Here is a 13,380-nt window from a genome sequence, read left to right on the forward strand (position 1 = left end):
TAAGCAAGAAACCCTCTTTTATTTAGCATTGTGTGTGACATTTTCAGTTTGTGGTATTTACACAATTCCCATGAATAATTTAACTGAAAACAGTAGTTAGGGATGATGACATGTATCCTGCAAGACAATACAGAGGGTAGGTCTTTTTATAATTCATTTCCTGTGTGGACTGTGCCCAGACCATATTGGAGCCTTTTAGTGTACGGGTACCGACTGTTCTGAGTGCACTCTACCTGTACAATAATAATGATCCTATTCACATTCATCTGTACAATGTCCTACTCTTATTTACAGTGATCACACTGGGGAAAGAGGCAGTACCTGAGGAGTGAGTTCCCTTAATAACTTAACCCATTAATTATACTTTTTACAGAAACAAATCCTAGATATCATTGTAGTTTATAAACAACATAAAAGCACGAGCAGGATTAATAGTGATGCTGCCAGCAATACATTACCAAGATCAGTCTATTTTGTACTGATAAGACTACATAAGAAATTGAGGCTGGCATAATTTTGTCCTAGAAGTGGATTACTTAATGAAACCTGCTTAAATAGACTAGGACTACTTTTTGAGCAAGAACATGTTCAACAACTTCTGTTGAGGTAGACATTTCTCAAACCAGCAGATTAGCACACCATCAGTAAAAAGCTCAAAGTGATGATCATAACAAGCAATGGGACAGACTGCCCTGCACAGTACTGAGTAGAGAGAGGATACAAGGTATGCTTGTTTTATCATCTAAACACTCCTTGTTAATACTCAAGGTTAGGACCTGGCAATTCTTCATCCAGGATACAACCGAAAACAAAAGACGAGGTCATTAAGCCAGCAGCCGTCACTTTTCCCAATAACTAACAAAAAATACATATACATGAAATCATTTTGCACTTCTTAATATAGCACACAAGTTAAAATACCATGTTCCACCTACCATGTACCATCTTACACGTGGAACATTTATCCCAAGAACAAAACTTGAAACAATAAATACAATTAATTAAATAACAATCATTGTCTGGACCAGATCTCTGTTCAAGTTATAACTTAAACTATTAGTCTGTTTTAAAAGGTTCTGAAATGCTCGGTCTCCTGATGAGTGGTCTGATGTCCATTGAGCTGCATAAGGAACAGTGTCCATACAACAGAGACATGGTCCTCTACTCTTGCATGGGCAAACACCCCATTACCACAACCATCCACGTCTTTAACAGTGCCCTCTGCAGGCACAACTGAAGTAAAACAGTCTACTCTTCTTTGGACCCTTCATTGACTTCTTCTTTTACATGAATCACTTAAATCTGAAATGGAGCCCAAAACGTAAAATAATCTTGTAATCTTTTGCCAGGACAAAACCAACAGAAACATACCATCCCTTTTTCCTCTGTCAGTCTGTTGGTTCAAATGGCCTTATGCAGAATCTCGAGTTACACATTGGCTTTGGGTTTGGTGTCCAGCAGCTTTGAAAGTCTTTATCCATTTCATGTCTCTGTCCTGTGAGGCAGGCAGCCAGGCCGGAAGCCTCTCGGTGTGTCCAGTCTGTACGCAGTGTGCAGTCTGTCTGCCCTGTGGGCTAGGCCTTGTAGCAGTTGCCCTGGGTGGTGAGAGCCAGCTGGCCGTTGGGTGCCACCTCGTTGGCCTCGTCCTCCAGCAAGCCCGATACGTCAGCGTTGGGAATGCTGTCATGGTAACTGCTGCAGCTGATGTTGTCCTCCTTCAGCTCGATGGTCCAGAAGGGAGCGTTGAGCTTGCGGTTCTGGTACTCTCGGTAGGTGTACACCCCTCCCACAAAGCCCAGAAGCACCACCACCACAAGGATGATGACGGCCAGGACGATGATGTTGAACTGGGTCCAGGAGACCTCTGTGAGGGCGGCTGTGGTGTTGTCTGAGGGGCTGCCCAGGCTGGTGAGCAGGGCCTGGGTGGTTGCTACGCTCAGCAGGGTGCTGGAGTTGGTGGTGGAGGGGGGAAAACTGGTGGGCACCGTGGAGGTCAGGCCCTTGCTGCTGGGGGTTGGAGCAGGGGTGGTGGTGTTGGTTTTAGGGGCCTCGGTTGTTGTCACAGGCTCTGGCGTAGGAATTATCCGTGATGCTAAAAAACAAATTATTTACAATGTGAATGGGCATGAATTGAGCTACTCATGGCTCATGCAATAGCTTCACAACTACTAATACTCCTCTGCACCAAATTATTGGATGACACTTACCTGGGCGGGTGCAGTTGTGGGCGTGGGCGTCCCCTGTGAAGCCGGCGGCACAAAGCTGGCATTGAGGCCCCGTGGTGTTGTTGGTGCAGCTCAGGCAGTGGCCAGTGTCAGGGTGGCAGAGCTGGGCCGGGCCCATAGGGTCTGCGTTCCCACTGCAGTCGCAGGGGACACACCCACTGTTGGCACTGTAGAAGCCAGCCTTGCACCGGTTACACTGCTGACCGCTGTATTCAGACAGGCACTGGTCACACACTGGGAACCCATCAGAATCTAGGTAAACAAAAACACACACAAATATATGTCAATCATAAATCATAAGAGACTTGGCTGATGTACTACCACTAGGTGGCACCAGAATGCCAAAGACAGATTGGTTTGTAATACTGTACAACGCAAAAGGTAAGCCCTATGGCAGTGTCTCTAGTCTACTATAGGCTACTTAAGGGCTACACGTGGGCTATATAAGAGTACCCTAGCTAATAATACAAATGTCTTCTGTTGCTCAGACGCATTTTTAACCTACCCCAAAAGTTTCAGAGAAAAGATTCAACGATAATAATAATATATGCCATTTAGCAGACACCTATCCAAAGAGTTTTTGTATGGGTGGCTCCAGTGGGAATTGAACCCACAACACTTGCCGTTGCAAGCACCATGCTCTGAGCCACACACGACCACCGATGTAATCAGAGAAAGATATGGCTTAAGTGTGGAAAAAAGACTGTTCCACAAACACGCGTCTTTACGGCCCGGAATCAAATTCACTTTAATCGTTTCTAAAGACTGATCCCTTGTATCAGAGCATCATCATCACTCCTCATTATCATGAGATGTCAGTCTCCTCCAGGGTCAGCTTTCTCCTCCAGCCTCTGGTCCTTAGTAATATGATGCTACTATACAGTGCCCTTCCTTCTCTCCTAATGGCATCACTAACTGTTATATATCCCCTTCTGCTGTAAGCACATCCATTAAGTACCAGGAGGTCTGACACCAAATATTATTGAGCACAGTAATCAAGCTTGCTATATGTCATTAGCGTAAGTGTTGATCCCCTCCTACTAAGCAACGTAATAGAGAAAATAGCGACATACTCAATGGTACCCTAAGCCACATCCTCAATGGTACCCTAAATGTGTGCTGCAGGCTTAAGTCTGCTCAAGATCTTTCCGACTTATGGACCAATAATTGTGCCCACAACAGACACACTTTTAAAGCGACAATTAAAATCCTAGATGAGCGCTAGACCAATGAAGTCTAGGAGTGATAACACCTCTTATCTATAGGCAGTGTCTGATTGGTCGGGTTTAACCCTGGGCCGTTGTCAGTGGAAACACTGCAGTCAGAGTGAAACATGTTATGTCACCAGGAGAGAACATGACCCAGTCAGCACGGTGACGGCTGGGGGCAAAGGACCTTCACATATGGATACTGACTCAACAACCTGACCTGGATATTTATCCAATACCATCCTCCCTCGCTACTGCTATACAGCCAGCTCAGCCACTGACAGGCCTGCACTTCCTTTTCATGCACACACAAATATACAGTACCAGTCAAAAGTTTGGACACACCTACTCATTCAAGGGTTTTTCTTGATTTTTACTATTTTCTACATTGTAGAATAATAGTGAAGACATCAAAACTATGAAATAACACCTATGGAATCATGTAGTAACCAAAAAAGTGTTACACAAATCAAATATATGTCATATTTTATTTGAGATTCTTCAAATAGGCACCCTTTGCCTTGATGACAGCTTTTCACACTCTTGGCATTCTCTCAACCAGCTTCACCTGGAATGCTTTTCCAACAGTCTTGAAGGAGTTCCCACATATGCTGAGCACTTGTTGGCTGCTTTTCCTTCACGCTGCCGTCCGACTCATCCCAAACCATCTCAATTGGGATGAGGTTGGGGGATTGTGGAGGCCAGGTCATCTGATGCAGCACTCCATCACTCTCCTTCTTGGTCAAATAGCCCTTACACAGCCTGGAGGTGTGTTGGGTCATTGTCCTGTTAAAAAACGAATGATAGTCCCACTAAGCCCAAACCAGATGGGATCGCTGCAGAATGTTGTGGTAGCCATGCTGGTTAAGTGTGCCTTGAATTCTAAATAAATCACAGACAGTGTCACCAGCAAAGCACCCCCACACCATAACACCTCCTCCTCCATGCTTTACGGTGGGAACTACACATGCGGAGATCATCCGTTCACCCACACCGCGTCTCACAAAGACACGGCGGTTGGAACCAAAAATCTCAAATTTGGACTCCAGACCAAAGGACACATTTCCACCGGTCTAATGTCCATTGCTTGTGTTTCTTGGCCCAAGCAAGTCTCTTCTTATTATTGGTATCCTTTAGTAGTGGTTATTTTGCAGCAATTCGACCATGAAGGCCTGATTCACAGTCTCCTCTGAACAGTTGATGTTGAGATGTGTCCGTTACTTGAACTCTGTGAAGCATTTATTTGGGCTGCAATTTCTGAGGCTGGTAACTCTAATTAACTTATCCTCTGCAGTAGAGGTAACTCTGGGTCTCCCATTCCTGTGGCGGTTTCATCATAGTGCTTGATGGTTTTTGCGACTGCACTTGAAGAAACTTTCAAAGTTCTTGACATTTTCCGTATGGACTGACCTTAAAGTAATGATGGACTGTTGTTTCTCTTTGCATATTTAAGCTGTTCTTTCCATAATATGGACTTGGTCTTTTACCAAATAGGGCTATCTTCTGTATACCCCCCACCTTGTCACAACACAACTGATTGGCTCAAACTCATTAAGAAGGAAAGAAATTCCACAAATTAACTTTTAAGAAGGCACACCTGTTAATTTAAATGCATTCCAGGTGACTACCTCATGAAGCTGGTTGAGAGAATGCCAAGAGTGTGCAAAACTGTCATCAAGGCAAAGGGTGGCTATTTGAAGAATCACTCTCCAAGAAGGAAGAGTGATGGAGTGCTGCATCAGATGACCTGGCCTCCACAATCCCCCGACCTCAACCCAATTGAGATGGTTTGGGATGAGTCGGACGGCATAGTGAAGGAAAAGCAGCCAACAAGTGCTCAGCATATGTGGGAACTACTTCAAGACTGTTGGATAAGCATTCCAGGTCAAGCTGGTTGAGAGAATGCCAAGAGTGTGCAAAGCTGTCATCAAGGCAAAGGGTGGCTATTTGAAGAATCTCAAATATAACATATATTTTGATTTGTTTAACACTTTTTTGGTTACTACATGATTCCATCTGTGTTATTTCATAGTTTTGATGTCTTCACTATTATTCTACAATGTAAAAAATAGTACAAATAAAGAAAAACCCTTGAATGAGTATGTGTGTCCAAACTTTTGACTGGTAGTGTAAGTCAATGTTTTATTTGCCTTAGGATGAATGAGTCAGGCCATCGTTTACCTTTGAGAAAAGAGAGGCTACACACAGATCATTTAATATGAGTGACCCATCTCTCTATCGATACTGCATTGTGGATTTGTCACTGTTGCCAGGGCAACCTCTAACTGAGGCTTTTGTTGATTACTCATACACCACATTATCACCCTACTGCTGCCTTGTTAATTCCAGGAGCCGTGGTGTGGTGCCATCCCCCCTCTGTTCTACTGCCTGACTAGCTTGCTGTGAAGTGGCCCGGCTGTGCTCTATGTTCAGCTCAACCTCGGCCTGGTGTGTGTGTCCCCCTTCCCCTCCCTGTCCAGTGACATAGCTGTTCAGCTCAGCCCCTTCGGCACTCGACCCTGGCTGGGCAAACACAACCTGACAGGCCTCAGAACCCTCTCCACATGGCTGTTGCCAGGCTGCTAGGACCCAATGGGAGGCTGTCAGCAGTCACATGGCTGCGGCTGATTGGTCAGATCAGAGGTGGGGAGGACTGTGAGAGGTGAAAGACGGTGACAGATAGACAGACAGGGACTCTACGTATGTCTGTGGCTCCAAGGCTCAGGCCTCATCTGCTGAGTTACCAGGTTATGATGGGTACAAACCAATGCTGGCTTGCTTGGTTAAAACATAATATCGAATACATGTCTACATGAGACATTTGTGATTTTGCTGATGTGAAGAGACCCATCCACTGTTAGGCCCTAACATACCAACACCAGCAGGGAGAAGACAGATAGGTGGGATTAAACATTGTCAACCAAAGGGTCCAGATATTGATGCTTTGGCAAACCATCACAAGTAAATTGCAATTATCTGTGAAAGACAAACAGTATCCTTGCGAATGGGGTTATAGTAATGGGGACCAGAGCATTCATCCCTGGCAGTGACTGTTGATGGTGTTTTGCTGTTGGAGAGTTCACAATAGTGGGGGTACGCTGTACCGGTTGAATATTAACCTATCATAATAATCCAAAACAAAAACCTTAGGCTATTACACTATTATTTATAATTTCCTCATGTCACCCGCATGAAAAATGTACGAATGGACTTGAAAACGTGTGGAATATGTTCCAAAATGTGGTATGGTTCGACATTTTGTGAAGGCAGAGATGAGTGGCCGAGACGCACGCGGACAGTGGATGCATCAATTCAGGTTACAAGTGTAGGCCTAATGAATGAAAATCAGCAAATGTTTTGGTGTTTTGTTACAGATGTCTTTTTCCATTCCTCAAATGGCGTGTGCACAGTGCACTGAAGCCTATGGATGCAGGGATTATTTTAGAGCGGACGAACGTGCGCAGGTAGCCAGGTTTACAAGAGCATTTTGTAGTGGTGGACAATCAGATTAAAACATCATGTTAATGTAATACATTTTGAAAGTTAAACGACAAATCTTCACTATTAGGCCCACAGAGATTGTATTAGACTAAGGGATTCTACATTGGGTGTACAAAACATTAGGAACACCTGCTCTTTCCATGACAGACTGACCAGGTGAATCCAGGTGAAAGCTATGATCCCTTATTGATGTCACTTGTTAATTCACTTCAAATCAGTGTAGATGAAGGGGAGGAGACAGGTTAAAGAAGGATTTTGAAGCCTTGAGACAATTGAGACATGGATTGTGTATGTGTGCCATTCAGAGGGTGAATGGGCAAGACAAAATATTGTCTTTGAACAGGGTACGGTAGTAGATGCCAAGCGCTCCGGTTTGAGTGTGTAAAAAACTGCAACGCTTCTGGGTTTTTCACGCTCAACAGTTTCCCGTTTGTATCAAGAAAAGACATCCAGCCAACCTGAGTCAACATGGGCCAGCATCCCTGTGGAATGCTTTGAACACCTTGTAGAGTCCATACCCCGACGAATTGAGGCCAAAAGGGTGTGCAACTCAATATTAAGGTGTTCCTAATGTTTTGTACACTCAGTGTATATGTAATTCTGTTTAGGCCCCCCCAGAATTCTGGGTCAATCCCTTCTGCGGTTACTCCCTCTTGCCCAGGCAGAGCACACCAAGACATGTTGACAGGTACACCAGCCTAGCAACCAGACTGGCAAGAGTACTAATATGTGACCTAAGAAGGGCACTACTGAGGCAGGGGATAGTGGCTACTCACCAGTGTGACAGGTGCCAGTGGAGGTGGTGTTGGAGCAGGGGCAGGGGACACAGGCATCGGTAGTGGCAGCACCAGAGCTGCAGTAGAATCTGGGCTTGCATTCCGCACTGTTGGGTCCTTGAGTGTTGCCCTGGCAGTTCAGACAGATGCCTGTGGAAAAGGAGGGGAAGTTATGGTTAAAAGTTAATGACCATTTCCTATGCTAACATATTTTGAAAACAGGGGTCTGTTTCTTCAATGTAGGGACTATGATATATGCTATTTATTGACCACACCTGAACATTGGTGCTTTTGTTTGTATAGTATAGAAACCGTTAATCCAGCAAATACTACTATCCTGCCGATTTGAATTTGAGCCCCAGACTGTTTAGTTGCCTGTTACATAGTAATGGAGTTGAGGGGTTTTTGTGGAATAGGAACCAATACTTCTCTATGGGATATGAAATTATTCTGTATATTGGGGCATTGCAGATGTTCTCTAAATGAAGGAATACAGTAAACACTTGTTTTCTCTGTCCTTCTCGATAGAGGACACCTCTATCACTCTTATCTAAAAACAATGACCCTATAGAGGTAGGAACAAATCAGCTTGATTTTCCAGTATTCAGATTGAAATGGAACAGGTCACTCTCATGTTAATCTGGAAGAGACAGTCTAGTGTGTTTTGCATACCCTCATGTTTCTTATGTAACGCTCCCTGGCTGACAGAGGGTCATTGTCGATGATGTCAGACCTGAGCAAGGAAGTACAACCACATTATTTATCATTCTTCTGCATCACAATGGCAGACAGATGGGTTCTACAATCCCATCCACCTTGACCCCTCCAAACCTCTCAATAAGTGTCCACTCATACAACAATACCCAGGATGGGGGAACGGACACACACACAAACAAACAGGATTATTGTGTAGCAGGGAGAAGAAAATGTGATTGTTATGGTTGTGGTTTGTAGATAGAAGGTGTGGTGTAGTGGATGACTCACCAGATTGCGGGTGGCAGTAGTTACTAAGGCTGTTGCACTGGCAGGGTTGGCACCCAGTGCTGCTGAAACGGAAGAAGCCTGGGTGGCACTCGTCACACTTGGGCCCGTACACTCCCGTCTTACACACACACATCCCTGAGCTGAAAGAACAGGAGAGCACAGTCAACATACGATCACATCACATATTTGATTATCCAGCCTTTAGGTTTTGTAACAGCCTAGCTGTAATGCTGGGTTTGAGAGCTCTCTACAGTCTGACAGTGAAACTGCACTATTTGGTTAGGATTGCATTAGCCATGACATTCTGTGCCCAGATTATTCTAATGGTTTCACACATGACATCCTGCAGGTTCCCCCTGAGTGGTTTCTCCCATCAATCCATCTGCTACCCATAACTCCCATAACACTCCCTGCCCTTTATGTTTTGATTGAATGAAGAGATTGTTGTGGTTGTAATGTTGAAATTTGTAACTTGTAGTTTTGTTTAAAAAAATAAAAACCAGATCCTTCCCTCCGTCGTGAACAGAGCACAGCTACTCCAGACGGGTTCAATGGCATGGGTTAGCCTCCCATCCTCCACAGTTCAAAGCTGTCTATTTAATTCCACTAACATGGTTGGCATGTTCTGGGGGCAGGGAAGCATGGTAGAGTCTGGACCACAGATTGGAGCACTCTAGGAACATCTGGTCCAAGGCTGGAGACTGAGAGGCTGCCTGGATCCCACAGCCTACAGGCCAGGCATGATAACTCAGCCTCACAGGGCCTCTTTCTGACAGGTTTTCCCCTCATATACTCTATTAGACAGTGACCTTGAGGAGTGCATAGGTCAGGGTACCTGTGGGACCCTCTTCAAGCATTCAGCACGTCTCAAGCGCTCTCAGCAAGACACAAAAGGACAAACCCCCTCCTACACAGCCCTATCTCCTGCTGGGTAGAAAGAGCAGCTATGCCCAAAGAGAAGGGGTTATGAAAGGGTTATGTCTCAAGCAATAACTAATTCACACCCAGTGGTCTCTGGTCATCATGGACTGACATGCAGCTCATAACTAACCCTGAATGGTACAGTGAGGCTCTGCAGGGTTGGGCTATGATCTAAAAACAATAGGCAAATAATTCATTACAGATAATTCACTATGGTTTTGATTACAGTACAATCATTACAGAGAATTCACTGTAGTTTTGATTACAGTACAATGCCTTTTGGAAGGAGATGAAAGTAATCAATGATTCCAAATTAAAGAGAAGAATAAATACAGTTTGTCATCTGTTTATTGTCTATGTAAATTTGAGGTAATAAAATTGCGGGCTAAAACCAAACAATGTGTTAGTGTGCTGATGATGATGATGCGTATGATTGCTGACAGCTGGAACTACAGGGTGCTTTCTATTTGATTATCCAGTCTTGCTCTAGCCCACTTAAATCCAATTAAACTTCAGCTCTTTAGCACACTGTCGAGCTTTGAACACTTATTTCATTCGCTAATGCGTTCTGTCCTAATGCCTACACACACCACTGCATTTCACCTGCACATTCCACATACTGCTGCGTGGCCAGCCTGCAAAACATACAAGCTGAAGCTTATATTGAATTGTACAGCACATGAGACACTGGGGGGAAAAGGAATGGGGTTGTTCGTTCACAGAAAATATGTCAGGCTGCACATCTATAGGCTACACACACACGCTCTCTGATTCCAATCGTCCTGTGTGCTGATCCCCGAGTCTCAAAGGAAAAACACACAGAGAAGAGTCATGCCTGATCACTCCCTTTCACCCAAAACAATCAACAGAATAGATCTGTGGACTACAACGAGCAAATAACAATCAAGCCCAAGAAATGACAGAGCAGTTGCCTCAATGCCTTCCCATGAGTGTGTGGGCCTTGTTCAAATGAGGCAGTATTAAAACACTGCTATTGATGCAAATGTTATGTTGATGGTAATGCTTAGTGGGCCGTGTGTAGCCTGATGGGAAGAACAAGGCTAGGAGTTAAGCAGCTCGAAATAAACACAGACAGAGACACACATTCAAACAACCATGAACCCCCCCCCCCAAAAAAAAGACAAAAACACACATGCACCATCATATGACTCCATGGGATTGGAGGCGGAGAGGAGAGTGAGCCATAGGAATGTGACACAGTAGAGAAGTAATTGCTATTTTCTGTTGCTATGGTTGCAAAATTCCTGTAACTTTCTCAGGTTCTTCAGAAATCACATTTGAAAGACTCCCAGAATCAGGAGGGAATAAGCAGGAAATCTGGAATTCTCCAACCAGGATTTCTGGAAAACCTGCGAATTTTGGGAAAGTTACCAGAATTTTGTATCCCTAAATGCTGCATAATCAACAGCACTGCTTATATAGTACGAATATTCCTGACACCTTGCTTATTTGGTAAAAAGCACACAAGAAATTTGGAGGCAGGTTCCCAGTATCACTGTCAGTGATTCAGTCTCTCTGATGTAAGAAGCTTTTCTTTTCTCGCCAAAGAGAGCAGATGGTGAGAAAATCTCATAATTTAATATGTTTTTGGCGAGACGTAAACAGTGTTGTACGACAGCACTGATCTCATCCTTGGTGGCCCAATTCCCCGACTGGTATCAAACCAACCACCCCAAACCAACCAGTGATGACACCCTAGAAGCCACCATCTGTGATGGTATCTGCTGAGCCACAATGAAACGTTTAAATGTAATCTAATATGTTTGATGGAAGATGACCTGACAAATACTTGATATTGTAGCTGGGAAAAGCATTCTGGGAGTAGTTATTGTGACTAGAGGAAATAACAACCCTAGGATCCATTCAAACAGACATTCCCAGACCAGGGCACAACAGAGATGAGCAAGGTTGGTAAGGCTGGGGTCTCTATGGAAATGTATCCTAAAACCAGGATATGGTTGAAATGCTAGTCATTCACTCACAACTACCACCCACCTAGTGTCACCAGGGGGAGGAGGGGGTTGTTTTGGTGTGTTTTCATTGGGCTTCAGACTGTGTAGCCCAGCCACTCTGCTCCGTGTTATAGACGCATATTAACTAGGTCAGTATTACATGGCAACCAGGCTTAGCTTAACCCTGTTCTGCTGCTGCCATGGCGATGCCGGCCATACATTGCTTGCGCATGACTGGGGAATCACAATAGACTGAGCACATATCTGTGCTGCAGAGCTGACTGCATCCTCTTTAACCACTGGGAAACAGCAGTCAGAAATGCAACCTAAGTGTTCTCATATACACCATGCGGGAGGAGAATGGTCGCCAGTCAGGAAAGACACGCACTGTTCTACACTAAGCATGTTTTAGAGTCAGGGCTCACACTGTCAGATCTTCAGAGAGAGAATGTTTAACAACAACAAGGGCCAAGAGTGGTGATCCATTCCAGAGCGCTCCTGGCTCAGGATCACACATTGGGCCAGTTATGTAACTCAGCTCAGAGTAAAGCCTGGCACAATGTGCTAGCAGTCATGGCCACTGCACTGCACTCCAGCCATTAAAGCAACAAAGCCTCCCCACTGGGTCCTTGCCACTAATACAGCATGGGATGCTGCCTCCTGCTAATGTGAGTGTTGGGTTGGTCGCCTGCGGTGGCCTGTCACTCGGCCTCTTCCTACACAGCACTCTACCCTTCGTTCTTCCTCCCCGTCAGAGAAGGCACACAGCTGTGCCGGTGTAGCATATACCAGGAGAGTCCTGTCAGGTTTGGATACCATGCATCTACCTACTACCTGCACTTCGGAGCAAACTGCATGCACCACTAGATCAAGAGGCTAGCATGTCGCTCTGGAGAAAACAGTAACAGTTAATATCAGGTGTGACAAAAGGATATCAATGCATGAACTGATACATCATTTTGGTGCCAACCCCTTTGGCTCCCCCGACAGTGCTCTGTTAAACTGGTTCATGATGACATGACCCCATCAAAGAGAAGGGAGGATATTGAGAGGGATCTCCCCGGGTTTCCATTGATTGCCCCAGTAATTCTAACTTGTTCAATCAAACCCACATGAAAAGGGAGAGGTTTGCGCCGGAATCGTTGAAAAGAGAGTGCTTTTTCAACTAAATATCCCAAAATAAAGACATTAAAGCACCCGAAACACATTTACACCAAGGCGTGTTTTCATATTCATACAAAATGGCTCGCAATCTCTCAATTCCTTCCTGACAAGAAATATGCAAACATAAAAAAGTGTTATTGAAATTTGTTTAGGCTACTGTATTAGAGAGAGAGACTAAAGAAATAGGAAACATCTGCACCCAAATCAATATTTCATTACAGACTGTGTTCCCATTCCATAGAGGACGAGGGTGAAAAATAAATGTGCAACTTTCAAAACAGTGCCCCTAAGGATTGGCCCAAATAAACTATTGATATAACATTTATGGCAAAAGGAAGTAATTTGAGCTAGAACATAATTGTTTTTGGTAGTATATTCACATAACTGTGGAGCTAAATAATGGTAGTGGATTACAGAGCAGTACCACATCATATCAGAATACAATCATTAATTTAGTTGCTAAGATACAGTAACATGAAGCCTCCTACTATGTCATCTGGGGCTCAATGCTACTGTCTCTTAGCAACAGCTTGTTTTTCCCACAGGCTTGAGATTAGTCCCATTTCTATCAAACTGTTCCTGTACAGTTTATCTGTTTGTCAAGCCCCCAGCCTACACAGAGAGACAG

The 13,380-nt window shown here is 44.4% G+C and overlaps 1 protein-coding gene across 1 annotated transcript in view; it reads right to left on the bottom strand.

The window, feature by feature from the left end:
* Positions 1-13,380, bottom strand: part of si:ch211-158d24.2 (multiple epidermal growth factor-like domains protein 9) — a 25,844-nt gene continuing 12,464 nt past the window's right edge. The window contains exons 3-6 of the mRNA XM_041862436.1: positions 8,695-8,834; positions 7,711-7,860; positions 2,208-2,477; positions 1-2,092 (exon numbers count right to left, since the gene is read on the bottom strand). Coding sequence (XP_041718370.1) covers positions 1,575-2,092; positions 2,208-2,477; positions 7,711-7,860; positions 8,695-8,834 — 1,078 coding nt within the window. The 3' untranslated portion in view covers positions 1-1,574. The remainder of the gene's footprint in view (positions 2,093-2,207; positions 2,478-7,710; positions 7,861-8,694; positions 8,835-13,380) is intronic.

This window comes from Coregonus clupeaformis, chromosome 18 (assembly GCF_020615455.1).
Source record: "Coregonus clupeaformis isolate EN_2021a chromosome 18, ASM2061545v1, whole genome shotgun sequence".
Taxonomy (NCBI): Eukaryota; Metazoa; Chordata; class Actinopteri; order Salmoniformes; family Salmonidae; genus Coregonus; species Coregonus clupeaformis.